This window comes from Protopterus annectens, chromosome 1.part1 (assembly GCF_019279795.1).
Source record: "Protopterus annectens isolate FY-2018-M chromosome 1.part1, PAN1.0, whole genome shotgun sequence".
Classification (NCBI taxonomy): Eukaryota; Metazoa; Chordata; order Ceratodontiformes; family Protopteridae; genus Protopterus; species Protopterus annectens.
Window position 1 is genome coordinate 1,261,496,293 of NC_056726.1, and position 18,885 is coordinate 1,261,515,177.

General features: G+C 42.0%; 1 protein-coding gene across 1 annotated transcript in view; it reads left to right on the forward strand.

Moving 5' to 3' along the window:
• The window catches only part of LOC122809742 (hepatic leukemia factor-like), a 328,254-nt gene that overhangs the window by 169,128 nt on the left and 140,241 nt on the right, over positions 1-18,885 (forward strand). Inside the window, exon 2 of the mRNA XM_044081459.1 lies at positions 4,452-4,805. Within this exon, the coding sequence (XP_043937394.1) occupies positions 4,452-4,805 (354 nt within the window). The remainder of the gene's footprint in view (positions 1-4,451; positions 4,806-18,885) is intronic.

The window sequence follows — 18,885 nt, forward strand, 5'->3', positions numbered from 1 at the left end:
CTGCTGTTTTGTGAATATAATACTCTATGATTTTTGTTCTCCTTAAGAGTCTGTATTCAAAATCCCAGTCTTCTGTATGAACATTATTGTCAGAAGAATGAGAATCAGAGTTCCCTTCTGTTTACCAACTCACTTTTTGTTGAATAACCTTTTTTTTTTTATTTTCTCCTTAGCCTGTTCTGCATTAAAATAAGTCTTTGATCCCCAGGAGAAAATACTCTGCAGATGGCTGGATACAACACCATGTATCTAATTCCTGCCTCTTGACATTCCTTGATTGCTGGGATTAATTTGCTTCTCTACTGCCTGGAGTACAGTGAATAATCATTTGCACTAACACACTGCTGTCTCCAGTTTTAGTACTTTTCCTTTTTGCCACAATTTTGTCAGGATCAACAATTTCAGATGATATAATTGTATCTTTACTAATATAGGTCTTAGCTGCTTTCTCACAGCCAGGTTTGTTGTGTCTTCTCGATGTGCCCTTTCAGTTAACAAATCCTGGTGTAGAGCACCAGTCCAGTCACTTATTTGGGATCAGTATCATATCGACAAAATCTATAAGCAGCGAACACCTTTTCATTGACCTGTATTCATCAAAAGCTGAATTTGTTGAACGATCGTTCCCTCAAAGTTTTTCCCACGGAAACTATCCTTGACCATCTTCTTGCACAGCCTGGAGAGTGGTGCATTGGTCTGTCTCACAATAGAGTCACCTATGACTAAGATATAGGACTGTGTGTAAGTTTGTCTTTTGGGCATTTGAAGGAGTTAGTGTTTCATAGCAGGGGCTTTCTCCATTGTCTGTATATGTAGTTGCTGAGGTTACTTGTCTCTTAGGTTATATTTTGTAGGCCTTTGTGGTTTAGGTAGGTTATTTATTTATTTATTTATTTATTTAACATTTGTTTACCAGGAAAGTCAGACTTGGAACAAAGCAATTTTCAGCAGAGGCCCATGGAGAAACCCTCCTGACGCATGTTTTTGTAACATGGGAGGAAACCAGAGTACCAGGAGAAAACCCACACAAATGCAGGAAGGACATGCAGACTCTGCACAGAAGGCACTCCAGCCAAGAATCGAACTGGAGAACCTCTTGCTGTGCTGTACTTCTCACACATTGTGTTGGTGTGTTAAATAGTAGGTAGTGATCAGTAAGCATGAGGCAATTGCTATATTGTCTCAGGATGCCCATGTCAAACAAGCAGGTTGCAGAGAGGATTGGAAAGTACAAATCTGTGCTTCTAGTTGTTTACTAATGTGGGCTGAAGGAGGAGTAAGTGCGTATGAGGTTTGGAGTTGATTAGTGCCTATGAGGTTGGTAGCACTGGAGATGCCATCTGTCTGGTAGTGGAGATAATGCTGGTCTCAACACAGCTGCATGCAGCTTGGAACCAGTGGTCCTTTGCTGCTTCGCTTACCGGCAGCAAATGTGTAGCACTAACCCCAAGCTGCTTCCTGAGAAGTAATATTAACCTCGAGTTGCTGAGTTTAGTACACTTGCTATAGTCTTCTTTTAGCAGATACCCTGGATAGAACATATAACAGCTGGACATAGCAGAAGGACAAGTTGCACAGAGGCCCTGAAGAGGGTCTCGGCAAAACTGCAACTAGACAAAACACTGCCAATCAGACACCAGCAGGAATTGATGCCCCTCTGCTCCTTCTGTCACCAAGAGCAAAGCAGTAGCTGGCTCCCAAGAGCAATTTTCAGGATTTCCAGTGACCGGTAATCCTTAGGAAAGCCAGTAAATAATGTCCCCTTGTTCCTTCTCTCTTGTTCCTTCTCTCATTAGAAGAAAAACAGAGACACTAATCTCAGGCTGATTCCTGAGAAGCAGTTCCTAGGCTCTCCAGTGATCAATAATCCATTCCCGGATGTTACCAATGTTAAAAGTGACATGGAACAACAGACTAATACTCTGAATATTGCAGTGTGCACTAATTGAGTGCAATAATTTGAAACTGAGCCTAGCTCAGGCTTTAAGAGTTTAAAGGGGAGGGTCTTTCCTAGTTTGGCATTCATTTCAGTGCCTAGTAGAAATAAGATGTGATGAGATGGGGAGGAACTTCCAACTTGAAAACTGTCCCTCTCCCTACTACTGAACAAGGAGAATGAAAAGGCTGATTAGGCACTTTGACCATAGGGCTCTACTTAGACTACTGATGCCTGGCTGTTGCCCCAATGAAACAAAAGTTGGGTAAAGTTAGTGGAGCCACTGGGTAGGTCTAGCTGAGAGGAAAATAAATAAATAAAAGGTACAACTGATAGATTTGCTTGTACAGTAACAGTGTTTTGCAGGAATACAAACATTATAAATGGTGTGTGATATGTAAATAAAAGTGACACAAGTAAGTTTTTTTTAAACATAAGGCAACATAGGTATACATAGAGTGGACACTGAGTTAAAGCAAGAATTCAGTCCTTCTCATACTTACTACGTGGGGTAGGCAGCTGTCTTCATTGCCTGAGCCTGTGAGGTGCAGTCCCCTTTTTGAGTACCACTGAGAAATGCACCACCGTAGGTCATACTTTGGAAGGTGCTCTTGGGACCTTAATGTTGGTAAGAAAAACAAGATATGTTATTGCAATCTACTTCCTTTTTTGGACTACACTTTCACAGGTAGTCTTTCCCAAACCATTCACCCAGGACAAGATAATAGGAATTCATCCTCCATCTCTTTGTTAATGTTGAGAAGGCTTATTGCAGTAATCTTTTTCCGGCTTTAATTGTAGATCAGAAGCTACAACTGGAGGAGAGGAACACAAGGGATTGTGTGTAGGTGGGAGTACAAGAGTAGACTGGGAAATTTTATAAAATAAGGCTTAATGTGCTCCACACATGCTCTGCTAATAGTAAGGAAGACTGAGGCATCCCATCAGATCTGACATTAAGGTAAGAACATAATATAACTTTCATAGATATATATATATATATATATATGTATATATATATGTATATATATATATATATATATATATATATATGTATGTGTGTATATATATATATATATATATATATATATATATATGTATATGTATATATATATATATATATATATATATATATATATATATGTATATGTATGTATGTATGCATATATATATATATATATATATATATATATATATATATATATATATATATGTATGTATGCATATATATATATATATATATGTATATATATATATATATATATATGTGTATATATATATATATATATATATATGTATGTATATATATATATATATATATATATATATATATATATATATATATATATATATATATATATATATATATATATATATATATATATATATATATATGTGTATATATATATATATACATATATATATATATATACATATATATACATATATATATATATATATATATATATATATATATATATATATATATATATATATATATATATATATATATATATATATATATATATATATATATATACTGTGCTGGAATCCTTGTATAACATTTCGTTATTGCAACTTCTAAGCAGATCCAAAAGGGGGTCTACTAAACAACAGATTGCACTGTGATTAAAGCTGCCGTACAAGTGGGGTGCATAGAAAAGAGTAAGGCTTTATTAACTGAGATGCAGATGATGATCACAAGTTATGATTTTCATTTAAACTTATCTGTCAAGTTTCTTGTTTGTCTTTGTTTTTTTCTTACTATTTGTCCACACCCCCCCCCCCGAATGACCATCAGATACCAGAGCCTCTCCTTGATATCCGGATCTACCTACCCCTCCTGGCCTTCCCTGGATTAGCTCTGATAAGGGTGGGGTCAGTGAGGAGACCAAGGCATCCAAGGTCTGCATCATATCATCCTGTTATTGTCCTAATCCCCCACACATGCCCAGTAACATCTTGTAGATGGGACATGCAGTGGGTGGACCATGTTGATCCTCTTCCCACTTCCACAAGACGTTGTCATTAGCAAACTGCTCTGCTGACCCTCAGGAGGCACACCAGCCTCCACCAGGGAAATCTAACCATTTTTTGCTCCCAGTGCATGGACATCTTCCTTCTTGCTAGCAGATTTGTTGTTGATGCTGTACCAGTTATCAGCAGTAAATTTTCAGCCAATTCATTTTTAATTTCAACAAAGTTGGATGGTGTATGTACCCTGTGCTTACTTAATTATAACTTGAGCTGAGATATTCCTGGTATAAAATGTTATGGCAAGCTCAGTACTGGATGGATTCAGAACATAGTTTGCCTTCACTTCATTCATTCATTCATTTATTTATATATATATATATATATATATATATATATATATATATATATATATATATATGTATGTATTTACTTTGTTACAGTCGTTCTATCCTTGAGTAATTTACTGCTTGCTTTATTGTTAAAAAAAAAAAAAACACACACACAAATTATTAACTTAATTTTTTTTTCTTATTTTCAGGTGTGATTAAAGAAGAAGAGAAGAAATTAGAAGATGAGTCTCTGGGATTCGGGGCTGTGCAGTCTGCATTCCTGGGACCCCTTTTGTGGGACAAGACACTATCTTATGATGGAATAGAATGTGTAGACCTGGATGAGTTCCTAACGGAACATGGCCTCCCTCCAAGTCCAGTACGCCGTGAACCACAGTTTATGTCCACACCTGTATCCCACCCCTCCTTGTCTCCCACACACAGTGTAATGGACCTAAGTAGGCCTGCCTCCCGAGCTTCATCCTCCTCTTTCTGTTCCTCTACTTCATCTACCTCACAGAGCATCATTGGAGGCAAGTGTCTGCACAGTTCGGATACTTCAGGTAATTTTTATAGATGTAAAAAATAGGATCGGATTTTTGATTCTTTGCATGTAGTTGTAATGTTTATTTGTAACAGTACTTATAATTTATTGTTTAATTAGTGCTGTGGTATAGGATAGAGAATTATTTAAAACATATAGTTATCTTGTTATAAAAAAAACTCCACAGTTGTCATGTAGCTCTTCTTAAGCTGTTGTCCATAGTCTGTGGAATGTTTAACTACCCATTTTATCTGCCTGTATTGTTTGGCATGATCTGTCAATTGAAAGACCACAAAACTCGCAGAAATGCTCATGGTTGTTCTGCATAGTTTGTCTTGCTGAGGATATCAAATAAGTTGAGAATGCATGTTCAAAATATTTGACTTCATAAAATAGCTGTACCAAGAAAATGGGAATTAACTGTGATGAGACACAGGGTAGAGCAAATATATTAATCTGTTTAGTTTCTGTATGTTGTAAAGAGTCTGGAAGAAAATCCTGAGAGTCTAATCATGTAAAATAATTAACAGAATGTTGTATGTTGCACTGCAGAATAACACTGTGTCATAAATGACATTTGTAGATAGATAACACATTGGCTACTTCATTAGTAGCTCAGTATAGAGCTGAAACTAGCTAGGAGACATGACTGTACACAGATTAACTATCCCCAGTTGTGTAGCATTGTGACATGCATTACGTCAGGACTGCATTGCATCCATTCATTTTTTAAATTATTTGCAGTGCTTATAAGCCTAAATGTTGTACAAGTAATAAACAAGAATTACATGCAGAATAAAGGACTATCCCGCTTAATAAATGTCAAATAAATAAATAAATATTATAGCAGTATGATTTAAGACACAGGGATAATGATAAATTGGATGTTCATTGTGTTACCCTGCTGCAGTCATCACACTTGGGTTATCCTGTCGTCAGGCGGTCCCGCAGTCGGCCCGAATTCCAAAGTCTTGGTCCGGCGTCGGTTGCTGTCGCTTCTTCCCTGACGTCAGTGCGCCAGGGGTATATAAGAGGCATCCAACGCCATTTTCCCCAGTCTTTCTTGCCGCGCGGTGCCCGAAGCAGAAGCAGTTCGCAAGTGCCGGTCAGCCGACTCCTGAGATTTTCAAATCGAGTTCCAGTCCGAAGTCTTCAAAGCTAAGTGCCCCGTTGGGGAACCTTTTCTTGCCTCAGTCCGATGTCAGAAAAAGTTAACAATTGCATTTCTTGTGGGAAGCAAATACCTCATAAGGACTTTCATTCTTATTGTATACCTTGCCTAGGCCCAGACCACGACGTCACTGGTTGTCGGGTTTGTGCTAGGTTCATTAAGCGAACAATAAAGCGGCGCTTTGATTTCGCATGACACTACTTCGGTAGGAAATTTAATTACACTATGCCGTCGGAGCAACAGACTACCGACGTGCATAAAAAACACAAAGATAAAGACAGGCAGCTTAGATCCAAGCCAGACTCCAAGGCCTGGGCTGGGCCGGTCGCTGGTTCTCCTGTTTTCAGTGAGGCGCCTACGCAGCCCCTGGCTACCGCATAATTGGATCCCCAGACCGCTTCGGATTCCCTAGCAGAGAGTTCTAGGCTGACGCAGCCATTTTCTTTAGGCCCTACCGACAACATTGCAGAAGGAGAAGCCAGTGCTGTAGAAATACCTTCGGTTTCTGAAGGTGTATTCAGACTGACTACTCTCACCATAAAATCTTATGCTAAGCTTAAGACTCCTCTAAAACCAAAAAAAGACTGCAATTCAGTCTCCAGTTCAAGACCCCATGCCTAAGAAACAGATGCTTAAAATGGCTGAAGATTTGATTTCTTTAATCAGGGGTTCCCAACCCCCCCCCCCCGACAAAAGACCTAGACAAGAGGAGGATTATGCCTCCTCTGATCAAGTGTCTATTTCCTCAGGCTCCTCTGAGGAATAGGATTACTCCTTTCCCCCTTATGAAGATTCTGATGCTGAAGATTACATTCCCTCAGCTTCTCCCCCTGAAGACTATTCCTTTGGGGAAACCTTACATACCATGAGGGAACATTTCCACTGGGAAGGTCAGGACTACTCTGACTCAAAGAAAAGGCTCCGAGAGTTTCTTTTACTCCCCCAGCACAGACCACTTGCTATCCCCCCAGTTTTAGACATTGTGGATGATGTTTACTTAGAATCTAGTCTAAATCCAGATTCTCTGCCTCCTGCTCCAGCCGAACCAGATAGATACTATAGAGTGCCTGACTCACACAAATTCCTTTACAAAAGCCTTGTTGCTGATCGAGAGACTATCTCCCAGGGTCCCAAAGGGGCTAAGGCTTCTATGGCTAAAAACTCTGTACCCTCTGAAAGGGACTCCAGAGCACTAGATAGGTGGGGGAAGAAGGTTTACACCTCAGCTACTCTAGCTATGAGAGCACTAAATTGTCAATTTCACATGCTTAAATACCAGCAATTCCTAATGTCTCAAGTAAAACAAAAGATGAGCACGCACCCTCAACAGTCTGAATTCAAGGAAATGCAGGATCTGTTGCATGCAGCTGAACAGGTGGGCAAACATACTTTACAATGTGGATTTGATTCCTTGGAAGCTTCCTGTAGAGCAGCTATTACTGGGTCTGTTATACGTAGGCATGCTTGGTTAAAGGAACAAACTCTGCCTGATCATGTTAATGCAAAGTTACTAGATGCACCCTTACAGCTGGATGTCTTATTTGGGGTTAAAGCAGAAGAGGTTTTAAAGAAAATGGAGGATAAGGCAAAATCTATGCAGACGGTCAAAGATTTCTTACAGGTACAGCCCCCACGCTTCAGCAGAAATTGGCCAACAAATAATTGGTCCTTTCCAGCTTCTGACAGACCACAGAGGGGTAAATACAGGCGCCCAAGGGGCAGATGACAAGCACAAATCCCTTACAAACCTCGCCAATGGGGCACTGCAACACAGAAGGGAGGAGAAGACAGGTCCCAAACTACTAGAAGGCAAACACAATGACTTAATCCTCAAACTGCCAAGCAAAACTCTCTTGGCAGCTCCCTTGGGAGGAAAATTAGCACTTTTTGCAGACAACTGGCACATCGTCACAAAGGACAAATGGGTCCTAGACATTATCTCACAAGGATACAGATTCCATTTCCACACCTTGCCAAGGATAAAAGGAATGCCAAACCTGCCACGAAATCAATGGACAGAGGCACAAAAACAAATTACAGCTCTCATGGACATGAGAGAGACATTCAACTGGTACCTACACAGGAGCAAGGCCAAGGATTTTACTCAAGGCTCTTTCTAGTCCCCAGAAAGGACAATGCTTGGAGACCCATTCTGGACCTTTCAATTCTAAACGCCTTCTTGCAAGTACCCAAATTCAAGATGCTAACACTACAGCAGCTTCATCCCATGTTGGGCAAGAAAGCTTGGCTAGTAACGTTGGACCTCAAGGAGGCATACCTGCATGTCCCTATCAGACAAAATTGCAGAAGATACTTCCGTTTCATTGCAGGTTCAACCCATTACCAATTCTATGCACTGCCCTTTGGCTTATCTACTGCGTCCAGGGTCTTCACAAAATGCCTTGCACCAGTAATTGCATACTGCAAAGAGGAATTCAAATATACCCATACCTGGACGACTGCCTTATCCAAGCAGAAAGCAAGGACATTCTCTTACAACATCTGGCTTTTGTAAAACACCTTCTAAGTTGCCTAGGGTACACAGTAAACGAAAAGAAATCAAAACTAGTGCCCTCACAAAATATGACATTCCTGGGTGCCAGCTTGAATACAACAGCCCAGATGGCTTATCTGACGCCAGACAAACAACTACAACTAACTCAATACTTCAAAACAATGGCAACAAAGACCCGACTCCCTGCAAGAAAAATTCTGCAGGCCTTGGGCTTCATGGCATCTTGCATACTACTAATACCATTTGCAAAACTGCATATGAGGAAATTACAATGGTACCTAAAAAGCGTATGGACTCAACACAGCCACAGCTTGGAAACAATGATACCTCTCATTCCCTGCCTTCAACAGGAGTTTCTGTGGTGGTCACAGGCATGTCACCTCAACAAGGGTTAGCCTTTCACCTTACCCCCAGCCAGGCAAACTATGACAACAGATGCATCGGCTATGCCTGGGGGGCACACATGGCAGGACGGTGCGTTCAAGGCATATGGACTGCAGATCAAAGGAATCTGCACATCAATCAAAAAGAAATGCTAGCTGTACAGAATGCCCTGACAGCCTTCAAGGACCTCTTACATCCAGGACAGCTTATCATAAGGACAGACAACACCACAGTAATGTGGTACATAAACAAACAAGGGGGTACACACTCCTATCCTCTATGCAGGCAAACAATGACCTTGTGGAACACAGCACTGGCTTACCAAGTTCAATTATAAGCTCAATTCCTGCCAGGAAAAAAGAACACATTGGCAGACGACCTAAGCAAAAACATCATGGATCCCAAGTGGAAACTGGATCCACAAGTATTTGCAATGATAACTCAAAAATGGGGGCACCCAGACATAGACCTGTTTGCCAGCCCCCAAAACTATCAGCTAACAAAATTTTGCACAAGGACATTTCACCATCAAGCTTGGAAAGTGGACGCACTCTCATTCATTTGGAAAATGCTGACAGTATATGCCTTCCCTCCATTGCCCCTTCTCACAAAGGTGTTGCTGAAAGTCAGGATGGAGAGACCCCGAATAATACTCATTGCCCCAGACTGGCCATGCCAGCACTGGTACCCACTGTTAAGGAATATGGCCCAGGGCCCACCATGGATTTTACCACAAATTACTCATCTGCTCACACAACAAGACAGTCAGATTCTACACAGCCAGCTCAAAACCTTAAACTTGGCTGCATGGCAAATCACCTAAGCAACCAGCCAGCTCCTCTTTCACAAGCTGTTATGGATGTTATTCTGGAGGCCAGGAGGCCCAGCACCAGGAAAGCCTACTCAGACAAATGGAAAAGGTTTTGCATCTGGAACCAAGCTAAAGGCCAAAATACCCTTCAGCCGGACATACCTCAGATTCTACAATATTTAACTGAGATGTTACACAAAGGGCTTTGTTTTTCATCTATTAAAATCCACGCCTCAGCTATTTCAGCTCACTACAACACGGATCCTCCCTTATTTTCACATCCACTTCTAAGGCAGTTTCTCAGAGGGGCCAAAAACATTAGGCCTCCCAGGAGAGCACCAACACCAACTTGGGACCTCAATTTTGTTATGGAAAAACTTACGCTACCTCCTTTTGAGCCAGCTTTCTCAGCTGACTTAAAGTTTATATCATGGAAGACTGCCCTGCTGCTAGCAATTATTTCAGCCAGAAGAGTCTCAGAGCTTCAGGCACTAATGGCAGTAGAGCCTTTCATCATTTTTCATCAAGACAGAGTTTCTCTACGAACTAACCCCTCCTTTATGCTTAAGGGTGGTATCCAGTGTGGCTCTAAATCAAACCATCCATTTACCCACCTTCTTTCCAAATCCACAGAACAAAGGAGAAAGACTCCTGCATTCCTTGGACATTCCCAGGCAGCTACGTTACTACTTGGATAAAACTAAGGTTTTCAGAAAATGACCAGCTTTTTGTATCCTATGCTACAGCATCACAAGGAAAGGCTATCTCAAAACAGACCATTTCCAAATGGATAGGACATTGCATACGTTTTTGCTACACCCACAATGGAAAACCAGTTCCTGCTAGCATAAGGCCGCACTCTACCAGGGCAGCAGCTACATCTACAACCTTCCTCAGGGGGGTGCCAACCAAGGATATTCTGGAAGCTGCAACTTGGAGTTCAGTACACACCTTCACCAACACCATCACTTTACTCTAAGACTAGAGTTGGCCTCGTCACTGCAGTTTTGCAAGGCCTTCTAGCCTCCTCTAACCCTGTTTGACTCCACCTCCCATCCTTAGCTTTGGGATTCTACCAAAGTGTGATGACTGCAGCAGGGTAACACGATGAACATAGTACAGTTTTGTACCTACCATAGGTTCATAGGTTCATACTAGGCTATCTGCCCAAGGGCATTTATAAGCCTAGCCCAGAGTTTTGTGGCTTTCGCCACCCCTTTAGTTTGAAGAAAACTATGCCCATTATTTTGCTGTGCCTCTGTCAAGCAGTGACACTGAGCTAATCCCTGGGGTATATCTGCGATCTCCCATCCATTGGTCAAGATTTCTCTTGAACAAGGCCAGCGAGGTGCTCTGCCTCACATGTACCGGGATTTTGTTCCACAGCATAGGGAGTCTCTGGGTGATAAATCTGTCCCTCCAGCACGTCCTATTAATAACCGTGTCAAGGTTTAAGTCTCCCGCCCTTGTAGTTCTGAGGGATCTAGATTTTTTGAGGTGAAGCATGTTCATCAAATCTGGGTTTGACATGGCCTTGTATGTCAGGCACAGGTCACCTCTGAGCAAGCGGTAGGCGACTGAGTAGAGCTGGAGTTCTTTCAGTCGGGCAGCATAAGACATATTTTTGAGACCCTTTATCCTTTTGGTGAGGAACTTTTGGGGCCTTTCCAGCTGCTGCAGGTGTCGGGTCAGATACATTCCGAAAGGGGCATTGTACTCAATCATTGGTCTGATGAGTGATGAGTACAGGGGGACGATGACCTCCCTTGATCTAGATGTGAATCCCTTCATGATCAGGTGGGCAATGTAGAAGGTCTTCCTAACTACTTTAGCAACGTGAGTGTCAAACGAAAGGTTACTGTCAACCTGGGTCCCCAGATCCCTGATAACTTCTTCTGTGTTCAGTGGGTTGCCACCTATATGGTAGCTAGGGGTAACCTTGTTTTTCCCGAAGGGTATGACTATGCATTTCTTGGCGTTTAACTTTAGGCCATGGCTCTGGCACCAGTTATCCGTTTCTATGAGACCCTTCTAAAGGATATCTGTGTCAAATGTGTTTTTGACTATGGTGCCCAGCTTGCAGTCATCTGCAAACTTTGTCAGCCATAACCCTCCTGTGTTTGCTTGTACTTCAGAAAAGTAGATGCCGAACAAGAGTGGGCCCAGGACTGAGCCCTGTGGGACACCACTTGTGACAGGCTTTGAGTCTGACATGGCACCAGCAACTCTGACCCTGTGGATTCTGTCACTTAGCCAGTTTGCAACCCATCTTGTGATGTATGGGTTTACATTTAAGCTGATGAGTTTTTCAATGATACCTGAGTGGGGTATTGTGTCAAAAGCCTTTGCCAGGTCGAGGTAGGCTGTATGGACTGCCTTTCCCTCATCAATGGCTTTGGTGACTGTTTCGAAAAAGTCAACCAAGTTTAAAAGGCATGATCTGCCTTTGACAAAGCCAAACTGGGTTGGATCCAGAGTCTGCAAGTTCCCTATGTCTTTCTTTATGAGTTCCATTATGATCCTCTCCATGGCTTTGCAGATCAGGCTTGTCAAGCTGATGGGACGGTAGTTTCCAGGGTCGGTGGAGGCACCGCCTTTGTGAAGTGGGACCACAGTTGTCGTGCGCCACTCCTTGGAGTGCAGTATCCTGAGGTGAGGCTAAGATTAAACAGCTGTCCTAACTGCAGGTTTAATTCCTCATTGAGTTCGTGGAGCACACAGCCGGGGACACCATCCAGTCCCATGGATGCTGTGTTTTTCGCCTTGGAGAGAGCAGTTCTCACCTGGGCGTTGGAGATGTTTGGGGGGCTACAATCCTCTGGTATAGATATCTCTCCTTTTGGGGGGGGGAGAAGTTTGCACTGAACCTGTCAGCCAGTATGTTAGCAATGTCTGTCGGTTCAGTAATTTTCACATCATTTTGAACTAATTCTGATAGGTAACCTGGACTGCAGATGTTCGAGTGTATACCCTGCTGCAGTTACCCTCCCTCCATCACCTCTGATTTAACTGAAACCTTTCAGTACCTTAAAATCTGATACAACCTTTGTGGTGTATTTGCTTATAGCTGGAGGGATGTTTTGTTTGTGCTAAACTTTTATTATTGGTACTATCTACTAACCACCTTTGGGGGGGCACCTGACATCTGGGGCAAGAAAAACTGAAGAAAATGGCGTCGGATGCCTCTTTTATATACCCCTGGCTCACTGACATCAGGGAAGAAGCCACAGCAACCGACGCCGGACCAAGACTTTGGAATTCGGGCCGACTGCGGGACCGCTTGACGACAGGATAACCCAAGTGTGATGACTGCAGCAGGGTATACACTCGAACATCTACATTTATGGTAGGTACAAAACTGTACTTTATGTATAGAAAAAGTGCTCATGGAACCTCCCAAGAGTCCTCAAGGTTTTGCAAACCATAATCAGTGAATGCAGTTAATTCCAGGGGGCAAGGGGACCATACACAAAACAATGTCTAACCAATGTTTGTAGCTTAATTTTAGGAACAGCCAACAAATCAACTCACTTTACAGCCTGAGTTGGTGAACAGAGACATAACACAGTACTAACTCTAGGGTTAAGGGAGGCACAGATTATGCATGGCTTGGGCAGTAAAAAGTAAGTTGTTAAACATGGGTAAGTCAGGTGCAGACACCCAGCCTATTTCCTCTTGGTTCATGGGTGAGGTGACAGGAGGTAGGGGGACTCGGTCAGACATCTGGCTGCTGAATTATGAATCCACTGCAGGCAAGTGGGATTCATATATGACAGCCCCAGATGCAGACCAGTGCAGTAACTGTGACATGATAAAACAAATGCGTTTGTGGCCATTGCTTATTCTGCAGATGTAAGTACAGGATACTGGTAATATTTTTCATATAAAAGTGTGATTTCATAAGTGCTGACACTTGATCCTTCAGTATCAGCACAGTACACAGAGTTATGCCAATATCATTTACCAACCATGTAAACTCTGCCCTTTAATATCTAAAAAAGATAAGAGGGATTAGGAATGGAATCTCTGAAGGGCAGCCGGTGACATTCACCTGTGTAGGCTTGGTCTTTGTAGGGTTCCCCTTAAAGTGGATGTTCACCTATTTGAGGAAGGAATCCAATCTTCCAGGGTGGAAATATCATAACATTTGTTCATGAGTAAAAGAGAGGTGCAACCGAATAGCTGCTTAACAGTGATATGTGATTCATCTGCTTGACATAACCATCCTCAAAGATTACAAGAATATGTAAAGTGAACAACATGGTAACATCACATGCCTGAGGATCTCTCTGAGTAATCGTTTCTAGAAATCACTTTATGATACTGAATTGAGAGGTTGATGCAACCCATTCAGTTAGTCTGTTATACTACAGTAGTTCTTTAAACATTCTCAAAGAATCACTTGGTTCACAGTTTCAGATGCCAGTAAGAGATCAAGTTAGGACCAATGTGGACTATAATCTTTGATCTCCAACCAAGACAAGGCCTCTGATAACCCTAATAAAGGCAGTGAATGGAAACCAGACTGATATGGATCCAAGAGATCATGGAATGAGAAATAAGAATACATTACACTATAGACCTATAACCCTGACCAGCCTCATCTGTAAGGCTATGGAAAGGATCATTATGGAATTAATAAACAGAAATAGGTAACCTACAGAATATTGACCTGAGACTGTTCAATTTTGTTAAATGCAGATCCTGCTTATACTCTGTCTGGTTGACCTTCTGTAAGGTCACCGAAACAACAGATGAGAGAAAATTGTTCACATCACATTTGTGGACCTCACAAAGGCATTCAACACCATTGCCCATTCAGGCATAGTTAATAAATTCCTCCAGCTAAACGTAAATTCCTGTTTGACTTGCTGGATAGTGAACTGGCTCACAAAGAGAATCCAGTAAGTTAGGATGGGTGGATCTGTCTCTACCAAGAGGCCTGCCACAAGTAGAGTACCAAGGGCTCGCCCCTCAGTCTACTCTTTTTTGGCATCTACTTCTCAGAGGTCAAGGCAGATGATGAGGGCATATGGCTGACAAAGTTTGTTGATGACTGTAAACTTGGTGCCATCATAAACACTCCAGAAGATACCAAGATCCTCCAGGAAGGCCTGTCACAAATAAATAGTTGGTGTCAAAACTATGGCCTTAAACTAGACACCAAAAAGTTCGTAATTGTATTGTTCAGCAATAGGATCACTCCCCTGAAAACTGACACAACAGTGAAGGACCTGGGAACATGTGTACTCCCCTGAAAATTGACACAGTAGTGAGGGACCTGGGATCATATGCAGACAGTGAGCTGCTGTTCAACCACCACAAGTTGAATAGAGTTAGGAAGTCCTTCTTTATAGCACACCTTTTAATTAGTAAGAGTATGGCATCCAAATCTAAGGAGGTGATCATTCAACTGTAGCCAGCACTCTTAAGGCCAGTCATTGAATATAATGCCCTTTTCAGCATGTATTTGTCCAAGCCTCTGACTCGACCATGATCACAACATTTTCTCAACAAGAAAATCAAGGGACTAAAGCACAAATGCTACTCGTGACCTCCTCCTCCTGTTCCTCTTCAGTGTCCTATAGGCTGCTAAGGAGAGAGCTCTGCCTTGCATACAGAGCTTCTACCAGTCCCGTTCTTTCAGACCTTCTATATATCCATAAGTCAAATAGTGGAAGAAACATACACTCTAGAGACCTTATTCTCTGTTGCAACTTTAAACAGAACATGCTGAAGGGAGAGACATGTCACACTGAGAATACCACTTTTCAGGAACTGCCTTCCTCTCCACGTGAAGTTAAGTACATGTCTTACTTTATTAAACTGCAACCTGATGCATGCATGGGAAACTGCAAGTTCACCCCTGATTTGGCACCCTTGGCCCTTAGAAATAACATGAGGAGCCCACTACAGCAGCTTCCACACTCAAGGCTGATGGGACTGCCAGTACACAAACTAGTACATCAACTTAAAAGAACTGATGGCAGTCCAAAAAGGCCGATTGACTTCCAAGAACAATATAAACCAAGATACCATTGGTAAAGACAGACAGTACCATGGTTATGTAGTACATTGGGGGGAGACTCACTCTTACCTCCTTTGTCACCTAGCTATGAACCCTTTGGGAAACTGCAAACTCTGCAGGACTACATCTCATGGCACTGTGCCTACCAGGAGAAACCAGTCAGCTAGTGGATCACATCAGCAGGAGCCTTTCAGACCTCCATGAGTCACACAACTACATCAGGAAGTTTTTTCTCAGTGTAGTGAAAGAATGGGTGATGCCACAAGTAGACCCTTTCGCTACCAAAGAAAATACTCACTTGGAAAATTCTTTTCCTGCAGGACCAAAACGAAGTCAACTTGGAAGACAGATGCATTTTCCTTCCCTTGGACAAGGCTATTCCTCTGTGCCTTCCCCTCTATACCCTTACTGTCCGGGGTACTGCTGAAGATAAGGGAAGAAGGGCCAAAGGTCATTCTAATAGCCCAAGATTGGTCAAGGCAGCATAGATAACCCTCTATTGCTCAGTTTAACCTACAGGGAACCATGTCTGCTGCCATAGTAAGTGAACCTGATAACTCAGAACAAGGGCACCATCATATACCCCAACCTGCACACACTGAAATGGACAGATTGGATGATACCTTGATCCCAGGAAAGGGAGAACTCCTTGACAAACAAGTCCTGGACTTTCTGAAAGAAGCCAGGAGATCTAGCACTAGATAGTCTTACTCTGTCAAATGGAAAATATTCATTACATGGTTTATACAAAAGGGACAACGCCTTCGGCAAGCTCAGATCCCTTTGATCTTGTCATACTTGTCAAGCCTTTTTGAAAAAGGACTATCCTACTCCACAGTAAAAATCCATGCTTCAGCTATTTCAGCCTATCTGCTTTCTCAGCCCCCTCTCTTTCCCATCCTGTCATGACACAGTTCCTAAGGGAGGTTGTCCATATTAGGCCGCCAGAAAAACTGCTGCTGTTCTCCCCGGGACCTCAGATTCATTATAGACAAGCTCACCCTCTCACCTTTTAAGCAAGCTGCTTAAACAGTTATGAAATTCCTGCCCTCAAGACAGTTTTCCTACTAGTCATTACTTCAGCCAAAAGGCTTTCAGAGTTTTCAGGCCCTTGTATGTGGAACCTTTCATCACTTTCCACCCAGACAGAGTATCTCCTAGGACCAATCCTTCTTTTATGATTAAGGTGGTGATAGAGATTTCTTTAAACCAGACTACACTTGGCCACATTCTTTCCTAACCCTCAAAACAAGGGAGAAATGATCCTCCATTCTTTGGATGTGCATAGGCGACTGCATTACTACTTGGATAGAACCAAGAATGTCAGGAAGTCAGACCATCGTTGTGGCCTTTGAATGGAGGTCTGGGGGGAAAACAGTTTCAAAATAATCTCCAGGTGAATCTCCTAGTGCATTTCATTTTGCTACAGCCATCATGGAAAGAAGCCTCCAGACACTGTGAGGACACATTCCAATAGGGCTACTGCTACATCTGCTGCCTTCCTTAAAGGGCTGGCCACTAAGGATATTTTAGAAACCTTTTTGTGGTCCTCCATGCATACCTTCACCAGACATTGCCATCTTCCTACATTTTCCAAGTCCATAGTAGGTTTTGCCACTGCCATCTTGCAGGGCATCCTTTCTTCTCCTTAGTCCTTACAGCCACCCTCCTTTTAGGCTTGGGAGTCACCCCATAAGTTAGGACTGCAACAGCGAAACATGAAGAACACAGTACAGTTGTGTACACTTACCGTAAAGTAGATGTTTGAGTGTATTCACTGTTGCAGTTTTCTTTCCCTCCCTCTTTTCCATCTTGCATATGGGATAGGGTTGGTTATTCTCGATCTCAGTTCCTCCCTCCTCCTTGACACACATTCTGGAGCCTGCGGGCTTAGGCCCCTGCCCTTATGGACCTGCTAGGGGTCTCCTATCTGTTGGGGGAAGAAAATACTGAGATTATGACACTGACTGACTCCCTTTATATCAAGACGTCAGATGTAAAGGTCTTGGCTGTAGACCTACCCAAGACCTGTAAAAATAAAGCTCCAATCATACCAGCCAAAAGAGTTGATCCTGACAAAACTGGGGCAGAAGTGAAAATCATTAAAACCCTGAGACCGCATAGTGTTTGTGGCAAATAATTACTCATAAACTACTTGCCAAACCCCCCCCACACACACACACACACACACACATATAATCTCAGGAATATCACTATATCTCAACTTACCCTACTAACTCCAAAAAGCAAACTGTATCGCACTGACCATGCATTCTCCATTCCAGCACCTAACTATGGGACTCCATTCCTCTCTCAGTCTGAGACGTCCAGAAGTACTCTGACTTCAGACAACAGCTCAGGAAACACCTTTTCACCCAAGCAAAGTGCAGCTCACTTACTCAAGTCACATTGCATGAACCTGGCACACCCCTATACGGGTTTCATCCTCCCTTATCATGTTATCCTCTTTACTTACTGCCTCTTGTTCATCCTACTTTCCTCTTCTCTTTGCATCTCTCTCACACTTATCTTTTCAACTACTCCTTCCCTCTCCATGTCTCTTGTACCTTTTCTTTCTTCTCCCTATAGTACACTTTCCTGCAGTTATTCTCATTTATCTCTTCTAATGTCTTCATACCTCTCTATATAATGATATGCTACTATCCCTTTAGCATAAGTCATGTGTCATTATGGCTACATGTTATCCATCAAGCTCTGCTAAGCATAATTGATTTCTTCCATCCATCATACCTCTCAACCAAACAGATTTTCACACAATGTCCAGATTTATGCCTCATATTTCTGGTGCATTTTTTATAAAAGTGTGGTTTTCTGGCAAATTACTGGCAAATCATTAAAGATTGAAGTTAGAAAATAATGATAGACATTTCATTTGCATACTTCATACCCTTCAGAAAATTAATGCTATTGCAAAACTTGTTACAATATCAACCTTCTAGATTGTAAGAGCAATATTTAAAAATTGCCCCTACTTGTGGGTCTTTGTCCCACTTTAATTTATGGCATTGTCCAGATTTCTTACTCTGAGAGGTTGAGAGGTATGTCATCCACATTATAAACATTGTTAACTGATTCTTGAACTAAATGTTGTAGCATATTCTTACATCTGTAAATATGTACGTATAGTTGTTTTTTAGCATATTCTTGCATCTGTAAATATGTTTTGTTC